A 26,750-nucleotide genomic window follows, 5' to 3' on the forward strand; every position below is an offset into this window, starting at 1 on the left:
TATGGAGTGTGTACTAACTGAGCCATAAACCCTTCCCATACCATGTCCAGCAGACATTGCAGGATTACTATATGGATTTTATTATTAGGGTACGAACACACTGGCGTGAAACTTGGACGAGCGCAATGCGTGATTTTATCGCACTGCAGTCGGACCAATGTTAATCAATGTCTGAGAGCACATTGGTGAGTGTCGGACGATTTTTTCTCATCCAGATTCAGGATGAGAAAAAAGTCGCAACATGCTGCGACCGTATGCGATTCACACGCGAGACTCGCCAATGCAAGTCTATGGTCCGACAAAATCACGGACCGCACACGGACCATCTGAGAGGCATTCATTTTTTTCACTGATACATTCTCATTCTGCAGCAGAGAACACTGTAAAATGTTCCTGTAAATGATTATACAGTAATAGCTGCTGACAAAAAACAGATTGAACACGGACAGCACTCAGATGTGATCTGAGAAAAATGTCAGACACTTGCACAGCAGTTGCATGCCAAACAAGCCAAAAAACCAATGACACTCATCCGACTCTCCTGGATGAGAAACGGACCGATTTTAAGGCGGCGGGAGACTGTGTACCACCATGTCCTCAGCTCTGTGCTGTGCACAGTGTACCGCCATGTACCACCATGACCAGGGGCGTACATAGGAATCATGGGGCCCCATAGCAGAAGTTCTAATTGGGCCCCCACCCCAAAAGAAAAATGTAAATAATTGTTGGGGGCACAGAAAAACAGATCTCACAGCTTTCCAGCCTTTGCACAGCAATTAATAAATTGGGCACAGTAGTTCAATGCAGTTTGTGGGGAATATTTTTTTCATAAGAATTTGGGAAAGTTATGAAATGTCCTATAAATGTCTGTCCTATTCCTGATCTAAGGGTCTAGACTTTTAGCTGAGATGAATCTGTGCTACAGTAAATTTATCACTTAAACATGAGCCATGTATGAGGGAGTCGGAGGCATGGAAATTGAGGAGTCGGAGGTTTGGCTTACTGACTCCACAGCCCTGCCTACTGTACCCCACCTAAACTCCCAGGGCAAAGTATGGTGATCCCAACACAGTATAATCCCCCAACTGTGACCCCCACACAGCCTTCCATGAAGTATAGTGGGCCTACATAATGTATAGTGGGCCTACATACAGTATAATGGCTCCCACACCTCTCCACACTCCACTGAGTATAATGCACTCGCCATGGTCCTCCACGCAGTATAATGCATTCCCCATGGTCCTCCACGCAGTATAATGCATTCCCCATGGTCCTGCACACAGTATAATGCACTCCCCAGGGTCCTGCACACAGTATAATGCACTCCATGGTCCTCCACACAGTATAATGCACTCCATGGTCCTCCACACAGTATAATGCACTCCCCATGGTCCTCCACACAGTATAATGCACTCCCCATGGTCCTCCACACAGTATAATGCACTCCCCATGGTCCTCCACACAGTATAATGCACTCCCCATGGTCCTCCACACAGTATAATGCACTCCCCATGGTCCTCCACACAGTATAATGAACTCCCCATGGTCCTCCACACAGTATAATGAACTCCCCATGGTCCTCCACAAAGTATAATGCACTCCCCATAGTCCTCCACACAGTATAATGCACTCCCCATGGTCCTCCACACAGTATAATGCACTCCCCATGGTCCTCCACACAGTATAATGAACTCCCCATGGTCCTCCACACAGTATAATGCACTCCCCATGGTCCTCCACACAGTATAATGAACTCCCCATGGTCCTCCACACAGTATAATGCACTCCCCATGGTCCTCCACACAGTATAATGCACTCCCCATGGTCCTCCACACAGTATAATGAACTCCCCATGGTCCTCCACACAGTATAATGAACTCCCCATTGTCCTGTACACAGTATAATGAACTCCCCATGGTCCTCCACACAGTATAATGAACTCCCCATGGTTCTGTATGCAATATAATGCAGCCCCCCATAGGGTAAAAGGCAGCCCCCACCATAGGGTAAAATGCAGCCCCAGTCCTCCAGTATTATCAGTACTCACTGATTTACAAAAATAAATACATACTTACAGCTCCTCGTTCCCCGCTGCTTCAGTCTCTGCAGCGCGTCTCTGTCATCACCTCAGCAGCTGCCAGCTCCACTGTCTGACAGAGCATGGAGCGTCATCACCTCACTGTGTCAGAAGCAGAGGAGAAATGATGGGAGAAAGAGAGTGTCATATGACTATCCCTCCTCCATCATTGCTTTCAACCAGGGCCGGCTCCAGGTTTTTGTGGGCCCCGGGCGAAAGAGTCTCAGTGGCCCCTTTAATACATACAGCATTCATGATGCACAGATACAGCGGAGAAAAGTAGGTATACAACACAGGGCAAAGGCTGCCCCCTCACCCGTCACATATGCAGACATGCAGATGGTACACAGATATGCACACATACATATGCAGACAAGCACATACACAGATACGTACATATGTGAACACATTCTTGAAAGTACATAAAACAGACATAAATAAATATATATATATATATATATATATATATATATATATATATATATATATACACACACACACATATAGACAGTCATAAACACTGACATACACACAATACACATTAGAAATATATTTAATCTGGGGACTGGGGAATCTGGTGGCAAGCCTCACTTACCTGCCCCTTGTCCTGTGTCCGGTCCAGCTGTGCAGGGCCGCTGGCATGTCTGATGGCCATCACAGGCTCTGGACCATCAGAGGGGCCCACTCGCCGTCGGGGCCCTTACTGCTCCCCCAGCATGTCCACAGGGAGGACCTCCGGCGGTGTTTGATTGCTTAATCGGGGCCCCCCTCTGCTCCGCCGGCGCTGCTTGATTGCCGACACTTCATCAGGTCCCCCCCCCAGGCCTCCCTTCATCAAGGACCCCCCCGGGCCTCCCTTCATCAAGGACCCCCGCCCCCCGGGCCTCCCTTCATCAAGAACCCCACGGGGTCTCCCTTTATCAAGGACCCCCCATGGGTTTCTCTTCAACAGGGACCCCCCCTCCATCGGGGCCTCCCTTCAACAGGGCCCACCCCTCCATCGGGGCCTCCCTTAAACAGGGCCCCCCCTCCATCGGGGCCTCCCTTAAACAGGCCCCCCCCCTCCATCGGGGCCTCCCTTCAACAGGATCCCCCCCTCCATCGGGGCCTCCCTTCAACAGGGCCCCCCCTCCATCGGGGCCTCCCTTAAACAGGGCCCCCCCTCCATCGGGGCCTCCCTTAAACAGGGCCCCCCCCTCCATCGGGGCCTCCCTTAAGCAAGGACCCCCCTCCATCGGGGCCTCCCTTAAACAGGGCCCTCCCTCCATCGGGGCCTCCCTTAAACAGGGACCCCCCCTCCATCGGGGCCTCCCTTAAACAGGGACCCCCCCTCCATCGGGGCCTCCCTCAAACTGGGACCCCCCTCCATCAGGGCCTCCCTTAAACAGGGACCCCCCTCCATCGGGGCCTCTCTTAAACAGGGACCCCCCTCCATCGGGGCCTCTCTTAAACAGGGACCCCCCTCCATCGGGGCCTCCCTTAAACAGGGACCCCCCCTCCATCGGGGCCTCCCTTAAACAGGGACCCCCTTCCATCGGGGCCTCCCTTAAACAGGGACCCCCCTCCATCGGGACCTCCCTTAAACAGGGACCCCTCTCCATCGGGGCCTCCCTTAAACAGGGCCCCCCCCTCCATCGGGGCCTCCCTTAAACAGGGACCCCCCCTCCATCGGGGCCTCCCTTAAACAGGGACCCCCTTCCATCGGGGCCTCCCTTAAACAGGGACCCCCCTCCATTGGGGCCTCCCTTAAACAGGGACCCCCCTCCATCGGGGCCTCCCTTAAACAGGGCCCCCCCTCCATTGGGGCCTCCCTTAAACAGGGCCCCCCCCTCCATCGGGGCCTCCCTTAAACAGGGACCCCCCTCCATCGGGGCCTCCCTTAAACAGGGACCCCCCCTCCATCGGGGCCTCCCTTAAACAGGGACCCCCTTCCATCGGGGCCTCCCTTAAACAGGGACCCCCCTCCATCGGGGCCTCCCTTACCTCCCTTAAACAGAGACCCCCCTCCATCGGGGCCTCCCTTAAACAGGCCCCCCCTCCATCGGGGCCTCCCTTAAACAGGGACCCCCCTCCATCGGGGCCTCCCTTAAACAGGGACCCCCCCTCCATCGGGGCCTCCCTTAAACAGGGACCCCCTTCCATCGGGGCCTCCCTTAAACAGGGACCCCCCTCCATTGGGGCCTCCCTTAAACAGGGACCCCCCTCCATCGGGGCCTCCCTTAAACAGGGACCCCCCTCCATCGGGGCCTCCCTTAAACAGGGACCCCCCTCCATCGGGGCCTCCCTTAAACAGGGACCCCCCTCCATTGGGGCCTCCCTTAAACAGGGACCCCCCTCCATCGGGGCCTCCTTTAAACAGGGACCCCTCTCCATCGGGGCCTCCCTTAAACAGGGCCCCCCCCTCCATCGGGGCCTCCCTTAAACATGGACCCCCCTTCTTCGGGGCCTCCCTTAAACAGGGCCCCCCCCCTCCATCGGGCTCTCCCTTAAACAGGGACCCCCCACCCCCACCCCCCGCTCCGCTGTTTGATTGACGCCGCCCGCCGACACTGTTTTCAGACAGGGCTGCGCGCTGTGCGGCTGTGTCTACTAGCAATGACACGGCAGGGGCGACAAAAGCACAATTACAGGCGCAGTGTCTCCCCTGCCGTCATTACTACCAGACACCGCCGCCACCACCGCAGCAGGAGCACTTGGGAGCCACCGCGGGACAGGAAGGAACAGAGCTGTATGGAACCCGGAAGTGCGGGTTCCGTACAGCTTCCTGTCCGACCCGGCGACAGGAGCGCTCTCAGCGTCGAGGCACTTGCGGGCGGCAATGCAATGCCGACACCGCGCTCTGCACCGGCGACACCCCCCCCTCCCCCACAAAAACTCCGGTTTTCATATGGAGTCTGGGGGAGGAAAGGGAAGTAAAAAAAAAAAAAAAAAACTCCCCTGGCGGCGCCCCCTGCGATCTCCCGCCCTAGGCACCGGACCACGAGTGCCTAAGTGTAAATACGGCCCTGGTACAGCACCGTCACTTACATATAGGATTATTTATAGCGCCCTGTTCTTTATTACCTACCGCCCTCTCTTGTTAGATATATAATGCAATGACGGCTGATGGAGCATGGGAAAGCTTCTTTTCTGATGGAGGAGCTGATGGACTGGTCTTCTGGTCACCGGCTGCTCCATTAGCAGTCATTTTATATCTAACAGGAGAGGATTATGTAATAAAAGAGGGCGCTGTGAATAACGAAAATAACAAGAATACGCTATGTAAGGGACAGCACTGTACATAACAGCAGAGGCTATATAATAAGGGACTGCACCATATATAACTAGAGAGGATGGTCTATAATAAGGGACGGTGTTATACATAATAAAAGAGGAAACTATGTAAATAACTATGGCGCTATACATAATAAGTGAGTACACTATATACTAAGGGACTGTGCTATACATAAGTGAGTACACTATATATTGAGGGACTGTGCTATACATAATAAGGCTACATTCCTATATCCATGTGCAATGTCAGTGTGCTGCCTGCTTTTACAGACGCATTGAGCATGTCCTATTCTGATCCTCAAAATCGGATCAGAACAGGACATTCTCTGACCCTCAAAGAGCTCATTCTCAGATCTGTGATTTTCTGTGAATGGACCAAGAAAACTCTACAAGTCCATATGGCAGCACACTGACATTTCACACAAATTTGAGAATGCAGCCTAAGGGATTTTATAGACAACATTATCACTCCAAGTCAGACAGTGCAGATACAGAATAATATTTACATCCAGTGACCACTGACGTCTCATCTGTTTAGAGTCAGGTTCTGCTGCTTCTTCTCCAACTGGTCAGACCTTCATGTCGACATCTCCCAGCCACGACTCGTCTTGTCACGATGATCACCGCAGCCCTAAAAATAACAAGGTCACATATATTGTATACATCCATGTGTCTCCCTCGCACTGCGCCCCTGAATACAGATATGTACCCCACCATTAAAATACTATTAGCCACGCACCAATCAAAATATATCCATCATTGTCCTCTCCCCCACCTCCATCGTTGTCTTCTCCCCCACATCCATCATTGTTCTCCCCATCCCCATCATTGTCATCTCCCCATCTCCATCATTGTTCTCCCCCACATCTCCATCATTGTTCTCCCCACCTCCATCATTGTCCTTGCCCCCACATTCATCATTGTCATCTCCCCCATCATTATTCTCTCCATCCCCATCATTGTTATGCCCTCATTATTACCGCCCTGCAAGGGCCCCCTCCTCCTCGGGGCTCCGGTGCAGCTGCACCGGCTGCACAAGTGGTACATCTACCCCTGGAGAGCCATATAAATATAATGTCCAGCTCAAGTAAAAGGGAGCCACACCCTTATTTGCACAGAGAGCAAAAAAAACTTAATAATTTTGATAAAAAAAACATAAAAGCCATCCCACCACATCAAAGTGACCAACTTATATTTCAGTTCATCTCTTTAGGTTTCTGTTTCAGTTTTTTTGCGCTCTGTACAAATAAGGGTGTGGTCTCCCTTTTGCTTTAGCTTGACATTATATTTATATAGTTCCCCATGGCTGGGTGTCCATTAGCCGGGTCTCAGTCCTTCTCAGCCCTTCTTCAGATTACTATCAAGAGAATATAGTCGGCACTCCATACAGCTGGGGTGGTGCACGTGGAGAGTAGTGTTCTAGGAAAAGCAAATCCCGGCACTCACTTGTTGGTGGTCAATTCGTTTATTCCACAACTCAAAAAGAAAATAGTTTCAGCCAGTCCAGCCTGACAATTGAAAAAAGCCTTGGACAGGCTGAAATGTTTTTTTTGAGTTGTGAAATAAACAAATTGACCACCAAACGTGAGTGCCAGGATTTGCTTTTCCTTATTCACATTACGTCACTTGACATATGGTAAAGTTTTAATACTAGATGTTAGGACCATCCTGAATAGGGTCACCTTGATGTGGTAGGATGGCTTTTACATTTTTTTTTTTATCAAAATTAACTGTTAACTAAGTACCCTATATTAATTTCATGCGCTATTGCTATTTATTTATTTAATGCAGGATATTTATTATTTTGGTTTTATCTTAGGTTTTACCACAATCTATTATGTCCGCAACAACTAAGTGTCTAAAAGGTGAAACCAGCTGGATTTTTTGCCACTTGCTTGTCCCATTTACTTGAACTACGCTGTGATCTAAGAGCAGCATACAGCGATCTTTAACCACCAAACCTATGCCGTGGCCAATGTTGCCACAGCCTAAAAGGTAATAATGAGCTCACACTATACCCGGCAATCGCTGGCTGTGTTACACAGTTCCAATTGCTGCTCTTAACCTCTTAAATGCCACTGTAAATCTATGACGGCAGCATTTAAGGCGTGTCACGCTGCTCCTTGCACCCATTACACAACCAGGGACGTGATCTCAGGTTTTCGATGGGCTTCATAGGAGAGCATGATTTTCTTTACATACTGCAATACTATTAGGACTTAAAAAAAAAGAAAAAAGAAAAATGTAAGAAGAAAAGGCTGTATATATTTTTAAAAAATGAAAAGAAAAATTGAATCATACCCTTTGATTTTATTAATAATGATATTTAAAAAATAAATAAACCTATTTGGTATTGGTATATCCGTGAACATCAAATCTATCAAAATATAATTTTTTTTAACTTTTAAAGTCATAGAGTAAAAAAAAAAACACAATATAACAGAATTGACATTTCTTGGTTGCAAAAAAATGCAATAAAAAGTGGTGATCAAAACACCCTATTTTCCCCCAAAGTGGTTTCAACAAAATAGTCAGCTTGCACTTCTAAATAACTAGTCCTTTCACAGCTCAGCTGAAAAATAAAAAAGTTATGAGTCTCAGAAAATGGCGACAAAACACAATTAATTTTTTTCCAATAGAATAAAATAAAATATAGATAAGTTTAGTATAGTTGTAATCGTACTGACCTGAATAATCATGATATCAGGTCATTTTTACCACAGAATGGAAGCCGCAAAACCAAAAGCAAAGAAAAATGGCATTATTATATGTTTTTTTTTCCCAATTTCACTATGTTTGGAATTATTTTTTCCCATTTTCCAGCACATTGCAAAATAAATAGTATCATTCAAAACTACAGGTTGTCCCAGAAAGTAAAAAAAGCAGACATTGCTATGCTGACAGGAAAATAAAAAAGTTATGGCTCTTGGTAAGAGGGGAAAGAAAGGAAAATTGGGAAGAGGACAGTAGAGTAACTTGAAGCTTATGGGCCTCAATGTTAAAGGTTCAACATGGCCCCCAACTATTGTAAGTCTTTAATAGCACTGGCCTTTTTATATAGGCAAAAGAGACTTTTGGGGCCCCCTAAGTTCTAGGGCCCAGGTGCGATTTCAACCCCTGCATCTATTGTAGTTACGCCCCTGGTTATGGATCCCAGGAGATTTTCTTGCTTAAAGGGGTATTCCCATCTCCAAGATCCTATCCCAATATGTAGTAGGTGTAATAATAATAATATTAGCAAATAGCTCCAATTAGAAATGTAGTATAGTATTTTTGATTTGTTATCTTTCTTTCCTCATGTGCAGGCATTGCAGGACCTTAGGTATCCATGGTTATGACCACTAGCAACTAGCTAACTAACTGTGACTTTATCAGTGGACGTAACCATGGATACCCAAGGTCCTGCAATGCCTGCACATGAGGAAAGAGAGATAGCGAATCAGAAAAAATATACTACATTTCTGATTGGAGGCATTTGCTAATATTACTATTATTACACCTACTACATATTGGGATAGGATCTTGGAGATGGGAATACCCCTTTAAGGCAATGTGCACACAGTTTTTCAAGGAGTTTTTGGAGCAGAAACTGAGGGAAACTTTCTAAATCCTCCTCCAAATCCCAAAACTCCTCAAAAACGTTAAGGTTCTGCTGAGTTTCTGTTTAGAAAAACTCAGCAAAAAGACTCAGTGTGCACATAGCCTAACTCAGCCAATATCCACTTCAGCTCTCCTCAAAGGAGTTTTCCATCTGATGACATGTTGCTAGGATATGCCATCTGTAACTCCAGCGTCTCTGCATGGCTCCCCTCCCTCCTCCCGGCAGGGATACCAACATGCTCACCGCCACAGTTGCTTGGCTGCATTCCCTGCTCTGTCTCCCGCCGCGGCTCCCAGCGACCCGGCACATTGCACAGGTCTACCAGCAACACGCTTAGGGCTCGTGCGCTCCCTGCTTTTCAAAGGGACAACGTGCGTACTCCGGAAATGTCCCCAGCCTATAGCTGGGAGACATTAGGTATTTAAGCCACCCTCCCCTATAGGGAGATGCCTGAGCAACTTCATTACCGAGTGTGTCCTTAGCCCACTAGTCCATTGTTAGGTCCCTGTGTTCCCGTACCTGTCCTGTGACCCTGTACTTGAGTCTATCCCGTGCTCCTGAACTCATCCTTCTAACCAGAACCTGAACCTGTACAGTCTGTATCCAAACCTGATCTCGAACCCGTCCTGTCAGAACCTGCACCTGTAACAGAACCCGGGCCGTCTGAACATCACCAGTGTCCATACTACCAGTAATCCTGTCCTGGTTAACACTCCGAGCTCGTACCGGCATCCCTGACCTTTGGGGTCAGCGGCTGAAGTACCGGGGACTGCCCTGGAGTGGTACCTGGTGGCTACCTGCAACTCAAGCCTAACTTCACCATTAGAGGCTCTAGTGAAGACCAGGTAGCCGCTTAGTTACACCCCTACAGGATAAGCCCGGTACGTGGCACAATGGGTCCACACCCACCAGCCTGACACCATCACTTTATGATCTGTGTGGATCTGATCTCTAGGTCCCTCACAATCCTGAGAATGAAGGGGGCACTTCACTTCTAAGCAGTCCCATGCGCAATAGGTGACAGTGACACCGCCGTGTAAAGTAGAGGTAAAAACCAGCTCTATAACCTCTTCATTGTCAGGATCAGTGGATGTCTCCATCAGACCTCAACCAATCATGAAGTTTGGATAAAGCTCAGACTTGTGGCTGAAATAGATTCCAGTGGAAATTCTTATAATGTAATATCAGATTATGATGTGATTTTCCCAGGTCTGGGATATACAAAGTAGCGTGGCTCCATGTGACTGTGTGTGAACGTGAGCCAGGTTGGAGTTGATTTTGAAGCAGTCCTCATTTTTAATGATGGTAACTTTGCATCATGTGTACTTGGCTCTGTTCATTTTCTGTAATCAGCAAAGCAATATAAGCGCAGACTATCATCATAATGGCCGTATCCCAGTAACCTGTAATAGCTTATATCACACTATGCATTGATCACAGTGTATGGCATATGAATATAGAAAATCTGGATTATAATACAGCATTGTCTTTTCTGCCATCTTACACTAATAACACCAACTCAGTTATGATAAATTTAATCCTTATATTGATGTCTTCTTTGTTTCAGAAGCTCCACAGTACAAAGCAATTATCTGGAAAAATTACCATTATTGATCAGTGATATGCAAGTGACATGTATAATTACAGCTTTCTCAATCATTTGCCACAAATTACAGACAGTGTCAGCAGCGAAATGACAAGTCCATCTTTTGCAGTACACACAGGTGCAATCAAGCTTGTCCATCTCCCATTACAATTTAGATTTATTAGCAAAATTTACAAACTTTCTACTGTTTGCAAAAAAACCCTCCAAAGAAAAGGAATATAACCAGATCAACACAACCAATATAGCAATTGTATATAACCTACAGTGGGTACGGAAAGTATTCAGACCCCTTTAAATTTTTCACTCTTTGTTTCATTGCAGCCATTTGGTAAATTCTAAATGCTCAAAAACACATGAAGGACTCCCAGACTATGAGAAATAAGATTCTTTGGTCTGATGAGACGAAGATAGAACTTTTTGGTTATAATTCTAAGCGGTATATGTGGAGAAAACCAGGCACTGCTCATCACCTGCCCAATACAATCCCAACAGTGAAACATGGTGGTGGCAGAATCATGCTATGGGGGTGTTTTTCAGCTGCAGGGACAGGACAACTGGTTGCAATTGAAGGAAAAATGAATGCGGCCAAGTACAGAGATATCCTAGATGAAAACCTCTTCCAGAGTTCTCTGGACCTCAGACTTGGCCGAAGGTTCACCTTCCAACAAAACAATGACCCTAAGCACACAGCTAAAACAACAAATGAGTGGCTTCCGAACAACTCTGTGACCATTCTTGACTGGCCCAGCCAGAGTCCTGAACTAAACCCAACTGAGCATCTCTGGAGAGACCTGAAAATGGCTGTCCACCAACGTTCACCATCCAACATGACGGAACTGGAGAGAATCTGCAAGGAAGAATGGCAGAGGATCCCCAAATCCAGGTGTGAAAAACTTGTTGCATCATTTCCAAGAAGACTCATGGCTGTACTAGCTCAAAAGGGTGCTTCTACTCAATACTGAGCAAAGGGTCTGAATACGTATGACTATGTGATATTTCAGTTTTTCTTTTTTAATAAATTTGCAAAAATTTCTACATTTCTGTTTTTTTTTCAGTCAAGATGGCGTGCAGAGTGTACTTTAATGAGAAAAAAATGAACTTTTTAGAATTTACCAAATGGCTGCAATGAAACTGACGCGCCCCTGGGCCTGTGTCGCGCAGCGTTGCGCACGCGGGAGCTTACCCGGAGCCGGATCTGTTGAGGGTTGTAGTCTCGTGGCGGTGATCCGGTCCGTGCCCAGGGAGTCAGACTAAGTGGCGCTGTATTAGCGGTAGATGTTGGACGACTACGCCACCCGTTGAGTACAGCTAAGGAGCTGCTGCTGCAGGGCAGACCGCTGAGGCCGGTGGTAGGATTGTGCAGCGTAGATGGTATAACCCCCAACGGGAGGGGTATGGCCTCAGGGCAGCCGATGTGGATGATGGGGGTAGCAGGAACCACTCAGAGACGGTACGGTGTAGTTCAGGGTCTTTACTGGTGACAACGATAGACCCTCCCGGAGTACTGGCTAGCAATTGGGTCCTGGTCAGTCCTTGAGCAGATGGGATCTCCCCTGGCCAGGCGGAGTTGTAGGCCTCCCAAACTAACGATACTCTTCTGGCTACCTTGCTAGAAGCGGGTATAAGTAGCCCACGTCCCTGAGTGTACCGTGTGGTGCTCACCCGTATGGCCGGTGACTCGGGGCCTTCTAGTAGCTTCCGCTCCACGACGGCGGTGCTGGTCCCACGCGTGTGACCGTGCCTTCGGGTTTCTTGGCCAGAGAACCTGAAATCCCCTGCCTGACGGATTCTGCTGCTGGGTAGGAGTTAGTCCCCACAGCCTCGGACTCCGGGTCCGGTAAGAAATCTTCTCAGTCAGGGCGAGCTCTGCAGCTGCCAGCCCCTGACTCCTTGTAACACTGCTCCCACAGAGCTCCTGTTGTTTCTTCCCATAGCTGCTTCTCTTCTCTGTCTCTACTTCTGGCATGGCCCAGGAGCTGGGCCCAGCCGGAGCCACAGCTCCCTGTCAGCCCTCCTGGCTGAACTCTCCCTCAGAACTCTCTAACCCTGCCTCAGCCCCAGGTTTATACAGGGGAAGTTCTTCCCCTCCCAGGACTGGGCAGGAGGTGTGGCATGCATAGGATTCCTGACCAAGAGACCTCCCACCTGCTCTCAGACATAACATTGCATTACTGTGGAAACCAGACCCCTGGGGTGCCACATTCCCCCCTAGTGAAATTTAGTACTCCGGGACTAAACATATTTTTTTAGAAAGACATAACAGGGTATAACAATAATAATACAATAAGAAAAACACATAAAGGTGGTCACGGCATGTCCGCAACCGGGTGCAGTCTTTGAAGGAAACAAAGGTGTCCATTTCACCAAAACAGGGAGACGTAACCAGGTAGGGGTCTGTCCTGCCCTGAGTCCTTAACAGTCTTTTAGTCCATCCTGGGTTACGCTCCACTAACTGTACAAAGGTTTCCCGGTAAATCCACCAAGGACTCCTATAAATTACTAAAAACACATAATTATTTACAGGATATGGCCGCTCTCAGTCCTCGGCCAGTGGGGATAAGGATTGGCTGCTCACAGTCCTCAGCCTGGTAAGGGATAGGGGATGGCTGCTCACAGTCCTCAGCCTGGTAAGGGATAGGGACACACGGGGAACAATTCACTAATCCCAACGGGGACCATATTTTAATTAGCAGCAGTCCTTGTACCCTAACGGGTAACTATGTACAGCTCTTTATTCACGCTACTTCCCTTCAGTAGCTATGTCCTCTTTGTGCTCCCTCCTGAGGGTAGTCCTCAGACCCGTCCGGGTCCTCTTGGCTTTCCTCGTATTGGTAGTACTGCAGCTCCTCCTCGGTTAGCTGGGTTAGTATCTCTGCGACAGTCCTCCTCCCAGGTGGCCAGGACTTTACCTCCCTTTGGGCTGCCCCGGTTAATTGGGCCACCAGGATGCTCACTTTTTGCTCCTCTGTGAGGGGGTACACCTGGAAGAGGCTATCCAGCTTTTCTCTAAAGTCATGCAGGGTATGTGACTCCCCTGAGTACTGGGGTAGCCAGGCTGCCCCCGGGATATAGGGCATGGTGAAAGGCATGACCGCAACAGCGGTGGCGCTGGCGGGGGTTGAAGCGGTGAAGCTCTCCTCCGTATCCGACATCCTTCTCCCCCCTAGTGGACCGTGGCCTACCTTGCGATGATCCTCTTCCGTAGGCCGCGGCTCCGCAGTGGATCGTCAGTGTTGAGGACCTTCCGTCGCGCTCCTGTGACGTCGGCGTCTGCTGGGCTCCTTCCAGGACCTTACGCAACGTCCGGACGTGAGGCGGGGCTTCAGTTCTCGCGCGCTTTCGGAGTCCACGCCCCTCTTCTTCCCGCGCGGCGTCCTCAAGACGGCGTCCAATGGCGGGAAAACTCCACGTATGGCGGGAAGAAGGCCGAAGATGGCGCCGGATGGCGGGAAAACTCCACCGATGGCGGGAAGGAAGCGGAAGATGGCGCCGGATGGCGGGAATCTTCACCACAGGTAAGTTTGAACAGTCTTTTTCAGGCACGCAGTGTTATGTTCTGCTACCAAAGCTAAGGAAAGAGAGGAGATCTGTCCCTACTATAAGACTCAGCTGAATCCCTACGATGTAACAGGGAACCTGATCCTGCGATCAGACCTGCTAAAGTCCTAATCTAGTCTGTATGAAGACCTATAGATGTGGGGAGGGAATCCCTACAAGTACTAAGGACTGGGAGGAATATGGGTCACCTCCTAACAGAAATAGTAGCAGACAGACGAACAAACAAAATAGATAGAACATAGAGGTCCGTAGACCAAGCAAACTAACAGAGTTAGATACAGAGCACAGGCTAGCTAGAAAGTAGATATACAATGAAGTCCAGCAAAGCCAGAAGGGCGGAGCAGGATTAAATAGGCCAACAAAGTCATGTGACCAGCAAAGGAAAAAAAACCTAACAGCAAGGTTCTAACACGCAGTACCCGGTGGTTGCGGGCACGAAATCCTGCTGACTACGCCAAAAGTTGACGCGCCCCTGGGCCTGTGTCGCGCAGCGTTGCGCACACGGGAGCTTACCCGGAGCCGGATCTGTTGAGGGTTGTAGTCTCGTGGCGGTGATCCGGTCCGTGCCCAGGGAGTCAGACTAAGTGGCGCTGTATTAGCGGTAGATGTTGGACGACTACGCCACCCGTTGAGTACAGCTAAGGAGCTGCTGCTGCAGGGCAGACCGCTGAGGCCGGTGGTAGGATTGTGCAGCGTGATAGTATAACCCCCAACGGGAGGGGTATGGCCTCAGGGCAGCCGATGTGGATGATGGGGGTAGCAGGAACCACTCAGAGACGGTACGGTGTAGTTCAGGGTCTTTACTGGTGACAACGATAGACCCTCCCGGAGTACTGGCTAGCGATTGGGTCCTGGTCAGTCCTTGAGCAGATGGGATCTCCCCTCGCCAGGCGGAGTTGTAGGCCTCCCAAACTAACGATACTCTTCTGGCTACCTTGCTAGAAGCAGGTATAAGTAGCCCACGTCCCTGAGTGTACCGTGTGGTGCTCACCCGTATGGCCGGTGACTCGGGGCCTTCTAGTAGCTTCCGCTCCACGACGGCGGTGCTGGTCCCACGCGTGTGACCGTGCCTTCGGGTTTCTTGGCCAGAGGACCTGAAATCCCCTGCCTGACGGATTCTGCTGCTGGGTAGGACTTAGTCCCCACAGCCTCGGACTCCGGGTCCGGTAAGAAATCTTCTCAGTCAGGGCGAGCTCTGCAGCTGCCAGCCCCTGACTCCTTGTAACACTGCTCCCACAGAGCTCCTGTTGTTTCTTCCCATAGCTGCTTCTCTTCTCTGTCTCTACTTCTGGCATGGCCCAGGAGCTGGGCCCAGCCGGAGCCACAGCTCCCTGTCAGCCCTCCTGGCTGAACTCTCCCTCAGAACTCTCTAACCCTGCCTCAGCCCCAGGTTTATACAGGGGAAGTTCTTCCCCTCCCAGGACTGGGCAGGAGGTGTGGCATGCATAGGATTCCTGACCAAGAGACCTCCCACCTGCTCTCAGACATAACATTGCATTACTGTGGAAACCAGACCCCTGGGGTGCCACAAAACAAAGAGTAAAAAATTTGAAGGGGTCTAAATATGTTCTGTACCCACTGTATATAAGAGAAAAAGGATACATTGTACCTATGTTGTAAAAATTTTGCTACTGATGACACAGTTCTTTTTTTTGTACCTTGGAAGAAAGTGGTCAGTCAGAAACTCCATATACTTTCCCGACATAATTTTCACACCTTCAGGGACGCTAAAGGGGCCTACCAGCTCTCTCCCCAAAACATGACTCTGTTACCTACTTGCTGACATCAAAGGCTTGTTGGGACATGGTAACCATCCACTACTCTATCCATCTAGACCATCCAGGGTTACAAGCCACTCATCAATAAACAAAACTGTTTTAAAATGAGTCTTCATGTATGTATGGGCTCACTGCAACGATTTCTGCTTATGACACTGCTTATGGGTGGCCGAATTGTAGGGTTATACACGACTGCAAGCTTCTGTAGGATCTTACACCTTAAGGTTCGCTGGATTCCAGAGGAACCAGCTGTTTCAAATACCTATTTGCGTCTTTGTAATGGTATTTTAGCCGCTGCTCTCTTAACCCGATCAACTTATCTGGCAGAAACCTTCCTCATTATGCCTTTATCTGCAGGAACCAGTCTGTGCTCTGTATCAGTATGATGATCATGCTTAAGTTTTCATGAAATAGCTATATGTTTTCATACCTTTTCCAAGGCATTGCACTATTTGACGCTTTTCGGCAGCGGAGAGATCCTTTTTCTTTCCCATATTGCTTGAAACCTGTGGCCTGCTTACTAATGTGGAACGTACTTCTTAAGTAGTTTTCCTTTAATTGGAATCACCTGTCAAACTAATTACCACAGGTGTTTGAGATGGATTTCAGTAATCCAAAGAGTCCTGAGACACAATATCATCCATGAGTTTATTTGAAAGAAAACCTCCCAAAAATTATATTTTTATGACTCTTGCATCCAAATTGCATAATAATTTTATTTGGAATGCAGCGTATAATCGAGGTGGAGGAACAGCGGAACATAACAGAAAACAAGTACTGATAGTAGTGGTCACTGAAGCCTTATTATGGCAGGATAGCACCCTTGAAAAACTATATCAGGCCCAGGATAATGGGAATAACAGATGTAATCAATAATACTCAAAAGTGCACATAACCAGTGGAATACGGTATATGTTATCCAGCACATTATAAGAAATTATACTATATATAGGAGTGAACAAGTGACCAATCCAGACCTGTTGATGCAAATATTAAATAAATGATATATACAAAAAAAATTATATAGACCCAAGTGTTTAATGTAATTCTGTTGCACTGCCTCACAATCCAATGCGCATTTCATGTGGCTTCTTCAGGATGTGATGACTAGTGATTTCTCCAAATTCATCACAAAATGCATGACAAGCGTCTTCAGTACAAACATGATACATAACCAGACACTAGGTTTGCCATGGCTCCTGAGGAATCTTAGCCCATCCCTCATGGGCAATGTCCCCCAGTTCACTAATATTCTTGGGTTGTCAAGAGAGTGGTCCAAAGATAAGAGATCTTTGCTTTGCACAAACAAAGAAAATGATGCAAAATTATACAAAAGCATTGAATGTTCCTAGCGATACAGTTGGAAGCAAAGGTCACAATTTCAAAATTATAGGAAGGCTGGCTACCCTACCTGAACACGGCAAAAAGAGGACACAATCACTGGCTGCCACCAGATTCACAGGGAGAGGTGGGCAAAAAACCCTTGAGTGACTACAAGAGTCCTATAGCAAGATTTGGTGGTAGCAGGCACTGAGATCTAAGTGTGTACAGTTAGTGGATACTAAACGCTGAGCGTGTCCATTCCCGAACTTCAAGAAGTACATTTCTTCTGACCAGAAAGAACAAGAAAGGTCAACTCCTATATATGCTCAAAACCATGAAAATAAGAAAAGTTTTGGGATTTTTTTTCTAAGGAGCAATGAAACAAAACTGGAACTTTTCGGGCCTTTGGATGGTATGCCTGGAGCAGGAAGAATGAAACATATACTGAAAAGCACATCCTGCAAACAGTGAAACATGGTGGTGGCTCAATGCTTTGGGGCTGCTTTCCCTGCAGAGTGTCGAGGAAAGGAGGAATTCCATCAAATATCAGGAAATCCTACAATAAAAGGTCTGGCATGTTAGGAAGAAGTTGAAGCTTGGGTGGCTCTGGACCTTCCACAATGGCCTGACTTGAACCCCATAGAAAGTTATTAGTTTGATTTGAAAAAGTTGGTTGCAGCATGCAAACCCAAGAATATTAGTGAGCTAGAGGGCATTGCCTATGAGGAATGGGCTACGATTACCCAGGATCGTTGCCAGAAACTGGTGTCTGGTTCTGCATCACATTTACAGCAGGTCACAACAGCCAAAGGCGCTTTACTGAGTAACAAAGGTACAGTGCATTGTGAAAGTATTTGGCCCCCTTGAACTTTTCTACATTTTGCCACATTTCTGGCTTCAAACATAAAGATATAAAATCTTATTTTTTTGGGGAAGAATCAACAACAAGTGGGACACAATCGTGAAGTGGAACGAAATTTATTGGATATTTTAAACTTTAACAAATTAAAAACTGAAAAGTGGGGCATGGGCCTCTTAATAAATGACAATATCCTGCTGTCCTTAGAAGCTGCTGATTGACATTGAATGCTGTTATTTGTGATCTAAAAGTACACCCAGATCCTTCTCTACAAATGACTCTCCTAGTTTTATTCTCCCTAGAACATATGATACCTGCATTATTGAATATACAATAATGAAATAAAGGCCAGACATATGTAAAATGACCCATCTGTGTGTTTTCCTGCTAAACTAAGGTTAACAAGAATGTTAAGAGTTTAGCGTTTTAATGATTGGATAATCAGCACAACCAGATCTACTGGAGTCATGTTTTTATATGGACCCTAAAATGTGGTTGGAATAAAATCACCTTCCAGAATACTGTTCGTTTTGGATGTCTTGTATTCATCTTTGGAGGGGGTCTAGATTTTTTTTAGGCGATCTTTAGCTGTGTTTTGGGTCTTATAGATAATGTTCCACTGCAATTCATTGGCAAATTAGCTTTTTTCACAGAAAGAAAGAATACTATTTTTGTTAGGGTACCTACTATGTCAGTACCTGACCCTTTAACAAGCTATGCAGCTTGAAAGGGGATATTAACCAAATGCAGCTTTAGGTGGGCAATGATTTTCCAGCCGTGTAGGGAAGAGTTCATATTGTCATTTCTCCATAGATGTATATGAAATTGTTGGCCATCTAAAGAAATCTCTCAGTTGCCTTCCATTATAGAATGTACAGTCATGGCCAAAAGTTTTGAGAATGACACCAAAATTATATTTTCACATGATCTGCTGGCCTCTGGTTTTTATTAGTGTTTGTCTGATGTTTATATCACATACAGAAATATAATTGCAATCATATTATGAGTACCAATAGGTTATATTGACAGTTAGAATGAGTTAATGCAGCAAGTCAATATTTGCAGTGTTGCCCCTTCTTCTTCAAGACCTCTGTAATTCTCCCTGGCATGCTCTCAATCAACTTTTGGACCAAATCCTGACTGATAGCAGTCCATTCTTGCATAATCAATGCTTGCATTTTGCCAGAATTTGTTGGTTTTTGTTTGTCCACCCGTCTCTTGATGATTGACCACAAGTTCTCAATGGGATTAAGATCTGGGGAGTTTCCAGGCCATGGACCCAAAATCTCTATGTTTTGTTCCATGAGCCATTTAGTTATCACCTTTGCTTTATGGCAAGGTGCTCCATCATGCTGGAAAAGGCATTGTTGGGCGCCAAACTGCTCTTGGACGGTTGGGAGAAGTTGCTCTTGGAGGACATTCTGGTACCATTCTTTATTCATGGCTGTGTTTTTAGGCAAGACTGTGAGTGAGCCGATTCCCTTGGCTGAGAAGCAACCCCACACATGAATGGTTTCAGGATGCTTTACAGTTGGCATGAGACAAGACTGGTGGTAGCGCTCACCTCTTCTTCTCCGAATAAGCTGTTTTCCAGATGTCCCAAACAATCGAAAAGGGGATTCATCAGAGAAAATGACTTTGCCCCAGTCCTCAGCAGTCCACTCCCTGTACCTTTTGCAGAATATCAGTCGGTCCCTGATGTTTTTTCTGGAGAGAAGTGGCTTTTTTGCTGCCCTCCTTGAAATCAGCCCTTGCTCAAAGAGTCTCCGCCTCACAGTGCGTGCAGAAGCACTCACACCAGCCTGCTGCCATTCCTGAGCAAGCTCGGCACTGCTGGTAGTCCGATCCCGCAGCTGAAACAGTTTTAAGATACGGTCCTGGCGCTTGCTGGTCTTTCTTGGGCGCCCTGGAGCCTTTTTGACAACAATGGAAGCTCTCTCCTTGAAGTTCTTGATGATGCGATAGATTGTTGACTGAGGTGCAATCTTTGTAGCTGCGATACTCTTCCCTGTTAGGCCATTTTTGTGCAGTGCAATGATGGCTGCACGTGTTTCTTTAGAGATAACCATGGTTAACTGAAGAGAAACAATGATACCAAGAACCAGCCTCCTTTTAAAGTGTCCAGTGATGTCATTCTTACTTAATCATGACTGATTGATCGCCAGCCCTGTCCTCATCAACACCCACACCTGTGTTAATGGATCAATCACTAAAACGATGTTAGCTGCTCCTTTTAAGGCAGGACTGCAATGATGTTGAAATGTGTTTTGGGGGTTAAAGTTAATTTTCTGGGCAAATATTGACTTTGCAAGTACAGTAATTGCTGTTAAGCGGATCACTCTGACATTCAGGAGTATATGCAAATTGCCATTACAAAAAATGAAGCAGTAAACTTTGGAAAAATTACTGTTTGTCTCATTCTCAATACTTTTGGCCATGACTGTACACAGCGATCATGTGCTAAGTAATCATACTAGTGAAAATGAAAGAGTGGGCACCAAGGATACTGGGATCGACCGAATGCATATAGGTTAGTAACCAGTAAAAGGAGAAAAAGATATGCAAAAAAACAGGCATCTCTCAAAAATAATAAAAAGGTTATTGTTATAAAACAAGCCAAAAATACCTTAAAAACAATTTAAAAAGCCCATGACCTAATAAAACCGACGGCATAGCCTGTAATAGAGTTGTGGCCATCCTAATCAACCAAATGGCTAACAAAAAAAAAAGTATATAATAATAGCCTCTGTAACCACAATAGAAAGAAATATACGAGAGAAAATTCTGCCACAATAAATACAATCAAATGTTATATTATGCCAACATGTATAAAAGGATAAAGGAGAAAACCATGCATGATCATGATCCCATGTAATATAGCAAGATGACTCTACCAAAAATGGTGATAATCACTAATGTAATATTTGACGTGTATCAGCAGAGATAAGATGAAAAAAAAATCAAAAGTGCATAGTTGCCAAAATAATTGAAATATCAATAGAAAATAACAACTCCATAAGGTGGAACATGTGAAAAATATCACTTGGCGGAGACAGAAATTGTTGCCTATTAGGACATAAAAAGAAGAGGCACAGAAAATATATGTTTGTGCGTGCTAATATGATAGATAACCTACATAAATAAAGAGAGACTTGATAGTCCATAATCAACAGTGTGATCATATAAAACCTGTGCCTGTTATCAGGTTGAAGTGGGGACCAGACCCCAAGCGTATCGCCACCTTTGTGTGGCTTCCTCAGGGGCAATTGTACAAATGCAGATTGCCTAATGAACACATATTAAATAATTATAAAATAGTTATCAGCTGGTGGCGAGGAGAAAGGGTGCTTGAGATTTCAGCGTCCCTCATGGTGTCATACGCATGAGCAATACAAAGTATAATGAGAATAAACGGAGCACTACAATGCAGCGGTCACGTGCTCGCTAAGATCTAATGAAAAATCATGAGAATGATGATCAATGAAAGAAACACACAATGATGGCGACGACCATGTGTATGGTGGAAGTCACACCATATCCCACTGCGCATGCGTGAATAGTCAAGAAGCAAAGTGGAAGTCATAATCCATGCTGACCAAGAGTACACCGGCCAGAGTGCGCGGACGCCGATAAATACAACTGTGCTTGTGCGGATAACTGAACAAATATACAGACGTCATAGTGCCCATATGCTCATCATTCTGCAGGGGGCCGGGAACGGATGCTTGAGGACTAAATAGTATTTAATAGTATGATCAGGGTGACCACAACTCTATTACGGGCTATGTGGTCGGTATCATTAGGCCATGGTTTTTTTTTAAGTGTTTTTGGCTTGTTGTTTTGCAGTAATAAAATTTCTATTAATTTTGAGAGAGTCCTGTTTTTTTGCATATCGTTTAATCCTTACACAAGTAAGAATACTAAATGCTAATCAGCATACACACATACACTACATGTGCTGGCCCCCTACATAACGCTGCTTCTAGTCATTGCCGCGGTCGATACGCCCTGATTATACCGTATGAATGAAGGCTGGATGCCAACGTATAACACTTGTATCAAGTGCACATAGCTAGTATAATGTGTACCATTTTCACGGATGCACATCCTTTTTTCTTTTTTTAATAAATACACCCCAATCGGCTCCCCACATAATCTTAACAAAAAGTATAAAGACAAAGAATAGTTAAAAAATCTCCAGGCTTTTCATTTATTAATGTACAGGCGAAAGTTGAGACGAGTAATAAAAAACACTGTAGATTCCTGTACAGTGTGATAATACATCGCTATAGACAGGACATGGCACCTTCCTAGCATGCAGTAAGTGGCATCACTGCTGGCAAATGTCATTACATTCAAAACAGTCGTACAGCTTGGTGGCCAAAAAAAAAATCTTGAAAGTGTGTTCAGCATACATTTTACCTGAAAAGACCAGAATTTTTTTATTTCATCATTAGACACTCACATACTACCTGTAAACAGGGGTGTAGCTATAGGGGGTCCAGAGGTAGCTGTCGCACCTGGGACCTTGTGCATGAGGGTGCCCACCTAAAAGCCTTTATTTTAGATGGCACATAGTCGTTCCAGATCTTACATCGGTGTGCAGGACCTTTAAGTTACGTCTCTGCCTCTCGAGGTGGAGTCTTCCCAAGATCTTATATGGCAGTATTATTGTAAAAGAAGGTATATAACAACGGGAAAGCTTATACAGAGAGATGCCCGTTATACACAATTATTACATTGCTCTGTAAGGTGCACAGATCTATATGAAGAAAGCACTAGCCATAGTGGTCCGGCGACAGTCATGTCTGATCACTGGGCTAAGTAATGTGCAGATAAGCAGGACGGAACCGACACCCTTATTGTCAGCGATAGTGCGCCCATTTGTCCCATACTGGTTACTGTTATCTGACCCCCTTAATTTAGGGAGCACATGGAGGGGGTTCTGCAAGCATTAGACTTACTTTTACGATACACTTCCTCTTATTTTTCCTGAATCACATGTAAAGTCGTAAAATATTTTATTATGGAAAAATGTAATCGGCCTCAACATTTGGAAGCCTGTAGCTCCACTGTTAATGTTCATAAATTTCCCTAGTCACTTAAAGGTCGTGGTTGGCCACTACTTTTTTATTGATGGCCCACCCGTAGGATAGGCCAATACTATCTGATCGCTGGGGTGTGACATCCGGCAACACTGCTTATCAGCTGTTACCGATACAGTTCTCAGATGCTGCCGGAAGACAGCAGCTCCAATAAAACTATAGTGGCCGCGGCTGGTACTGCAGATCCACCCCATTTGCTTAAAGTACATAGGCAGTTGACCTTAAATACCCGGCTGCGGCAACTATAGACATGACAGAGCTGCTGTGTTCCGGGAACATCCGGCGCCAGTAACAAAAGATCTGCGGGTGTGCCAGGTGTCGCACCTCCATCAATCAGCTACTTATGGCCTTTCCTGAGGATAGGCAAGCAATAAAAGAAGTAATGACCAACCTCTAAGAATTTGGAAATGGCTGAGGAGGAGGAAGCTGTAGCAGTATATCTGTGCAGCACCTATGCTGTGAGGGTGAGGAAAGGGAAGATGAAGCCTGTTGGGTGAGACTCATGCTGTGAGGATGACGAAAGGGAAGATGTAGCCTGATGTGTGAGACTCATGCTGTGAGGGTGAGGAAAGGGAAGCCCCAGCAGTTTCTCATTGCCTTAGCCCATGTATGAGACTCATGCCGAGAGGGAAGCCTTAGGCTGTTTTGTGAGACTCCTGCTGTGAGAGGGGAGGGTAGAGCTGCAGCAGAAGGCAACTGATTGTTTGGAACTCTTCAGGTCCCCACCAGGATCAGCCCACCCACAGTACAGTAACAGAGAAATGAACATTTACAGAAATTATGCAAAGGAAAAGTCACAGTATGTCTATCTTCACAACATGTAATACATCTGTACAGACGCCTTCATATCTTTTTCATACATATTCTTTATACAGATCTCAGACTCAATTATTTGAACGAGGTAAGCTACAATACTTGTCACAGCTCATGGATACTGATATTTATTATAGGATTGGGTCTCCTACTAAAATAAATGGTCGTCCAATAAACTCTGGAGGTGGTGTGTGTATTCCCCCCGAGTGGGCTTAGTCTCCGCTTTCGGTTCAGCTTACAGAGAACACAAAATTGAGGACTTAAAGTTATCAATACAAGTCTATGGCTCTGAGTAAAAAAAAAAAAAAAAAAATCAGTTCTCGGATGCTCTCCGTGTGCTATTCATTCTTTGATGGGAGAAGCTGGAAAAACCTCTGTGATTTATTTTTTGCATACGAGAAATTCTGATGGTAAAAATTGACACTAATCAAACACGGATGAAAATCTGATCCAAAACACTGATAAAAATCGGTCATTTTTTGTGTGCAAGAAAAGTCACTGACACCTGAATGAGACCCTACTGTGCAGACCATACCCTTACGAGAAATCTAGGATACCTCTAACATTTAGATCTAAAGTAAGTCCGTCCAACACTTGTGATTTTCGTTATGTCCCCACGTTGGGGAGAGGTGGGGGGGGGGGCTCCTCAGATCAACCCAACAATCTATATTAAAACCCTACAATCCATATTAAAACCCATATGAAAATATTAGATTACGACTGATTCTAACCGGTATCTACACAGGTCCTTGGGCTTTTTATGAATTGTGCAGCAATATTATTATAAAATTTATTCTTTATTGCCATTAGCCTCTTACTCCAGTACCATGTGAGTGCATCCTACACAGGACGCCAATACATATTCTACAAAGTTATTTTTCTTTTATCACACTCTTTTGATCCTGTTATCTAGGAACATTGTGAAATTTCAATTTTGTAATTACTTCCAATAAAACCAAACAACTTTGCAATGTAAAAGGAGGTTATCCATCAATTGTGTGTCATCCCAAAGATCTCCAGCCATCAACGGGCAAAATGTAACAATGGATCATATACAAGATATTTATCTGCAGATCAATGGCAGATCCTGCAAATTGTAGTAGAATCTGCTGTTGATCTGATGTCTCGCGTAGTCAGACACATGGGATTATCAGCAGATTTCACCAAAATAATCTGGAACTGCAATGGTCCGCATATAAATATCTCATGCTTATGGCAAGCTTTAAGGCCCACCTGTATATATTAGGCTGATGTTGGCTGAACCCGCCAATATTAGTGGACTCAACCAACAGTCCTTAAGGCCCTATACACATTCGATGGCTGTCAGCCGAAAGATGTTTCGGCCAATAGCCATCTCAACCGTCTCTCCCATACACAGTCGTCTGGCTGAGAACTATTGTGTTCTCCAGGAGAAAGCCACCTGAAGAACAAAGCGATCGACAGTCTGAAAACGGACATGTCCATTCAACATCTTCCCCGACAATCAGTTGGCCGGCACGTCTATACACATTAGCGTGTCAGACGGACCTGTTGATATCAGCGGGAGCAGCCAACATTAGTCTAAAATGTATGGGGGCTTCTCTACTCTTCCCAAAGCAAGGGAGAGACAAGGATTTGGTGTATCTGATTTCTGATCCTTTGTTCTCTGTGAGATAAGATCAGAGGGGTCTTATGCTTTATACGTTCTATCAGATATGTCCTACAGGGATCAGTTGGGATCTCCATGTATGTTTGGGCTCTAAACAGAGCTGCTTACATACACATATATCCATAAAGATCCCCCAAAAACCGGTGAGGGCACTGGGCCTCTTGATGCGATGGTCAGAACGCCAATGATCAGAGTTATCTGATCTTACACAGATGTGTGACATAAAATATGGAAAACTGATGGACATCATATAATACACAGGCTCAGAACAACTTTTAAACAAAATAAATTTGACAGATTAAATTAAATTATATAGAAGTAAAAATGCAGCTTGTGGAGCCGGCTCTTCACTCTCCGATGGCGTACCGTATATAGGACATACCGGGATGTATCAGTACCGTAAAAACTTATGGAGCTCAGGGTCATCCAGTTTTTGGCAGAGTTCAAACATTAAAAAAATAAAATAAATGGCACATTAAAAAAATCTAAGAAAAATAAAAATATGCAAATGTTTTCATGCAGCAGGGAGACATTGTCTTTGTATGCAGACGTGTGCTTTCTCTTTTAAATCAATCCATAACTAGGTAGGATACATGATTATCACCCGTTAAAGGGATTGTGCTATATTCAACAAAAAAAAAACCCACTGATTTATTTTTGCATACTTCAAAGTCTAGTGAATTCTCCGTTTTGTTGCAGATCCCCAATACTCTCATAGTCACTTTCACCATGTTGGAGAACCCCTTGGCAAGATGGCGAGAGAGTAATAGTCCTGTCTTCTTCATGACATAATGTTGCAATGGCTTCATATTCGGGGTCAGCTTCACCGTTCACTATGCCCATGGGAGGTGACAAGCCAATAAGGTTGGGGCTTTTGTCAATGTCCCTGACTGTTGCATACGTTCCATTACAGGCCGTTGGGGAGGTCTCGACATCTTGGATGTAGGAATAATGGGAGAGGTCTTCCTGGAGTCGGAGAGACTGGCCAGTTCTGGACACTCTTGAGTACATGGCAGAAATCTAGAATGAAATGATTCATATAAGTCAAATATTCCAAATAATAAATGTACAATAAAGCAGTGTAATGTGTCTATGACTATGTGACCATG

At 45.8% G+C, this 26,750-nt stretch overlaps 2 protein-coding genes across 7 annotated transcripts in view; both read right to left on the reverse strand.

Annotated features, from left to right (window-relative positions):
* The window catches only part of LOC141265862 (uncharacterized), a 1,005,842-nt gene that overhangs the window by 377,298 nt on the left and 601,794 nt on the right, over nt 1-26,750 (reverse strand). The gene's annotated exons all lie outside the window — the stretch shown is intronic.
* PAG1 (phosphoprotein membrane anchor with glycosphingolipid microdomains 1) overlaps nt 22,262-26,750 on the reverse strand; it is a 203,434-nt gene continuing 198,945 nt past the window's right edge. For all 6 annotated transcript variants that reach the window (XM_073679492.1, XM_073679496.1, XM_073679490.1 and 3 more), the window contains one exon: nt 22,262-26,661. In XM_073679492.1, the coding sequence (XP_073535593.1) occupies nt 26,308-26,661 (354 nt within the window). In that variant the 3' untranslated portion in view covers nt 22,262-26,307. The remainder of the gene's footprint in view (nt 26,662-26,750) is intronic.

Source organism: Phyllobates terribilis, unplaced genomic scaffold (genome assembly GCF_046119375.1).
Source record: "Phyllobates terribilis strain yellow unplaced genomic scaffold, ASM4611937v1 Scaffold_4__5_contigs__length_816908805, whole genome shotgun sequence".
Classification (NCBI taxonomy): domain Eukaryota; kingdom Metazoa; phylum Chordata; class Amphibia; order Anura; family Dendrobatidae; genus Phyllobates; species Phyllobates terribilis.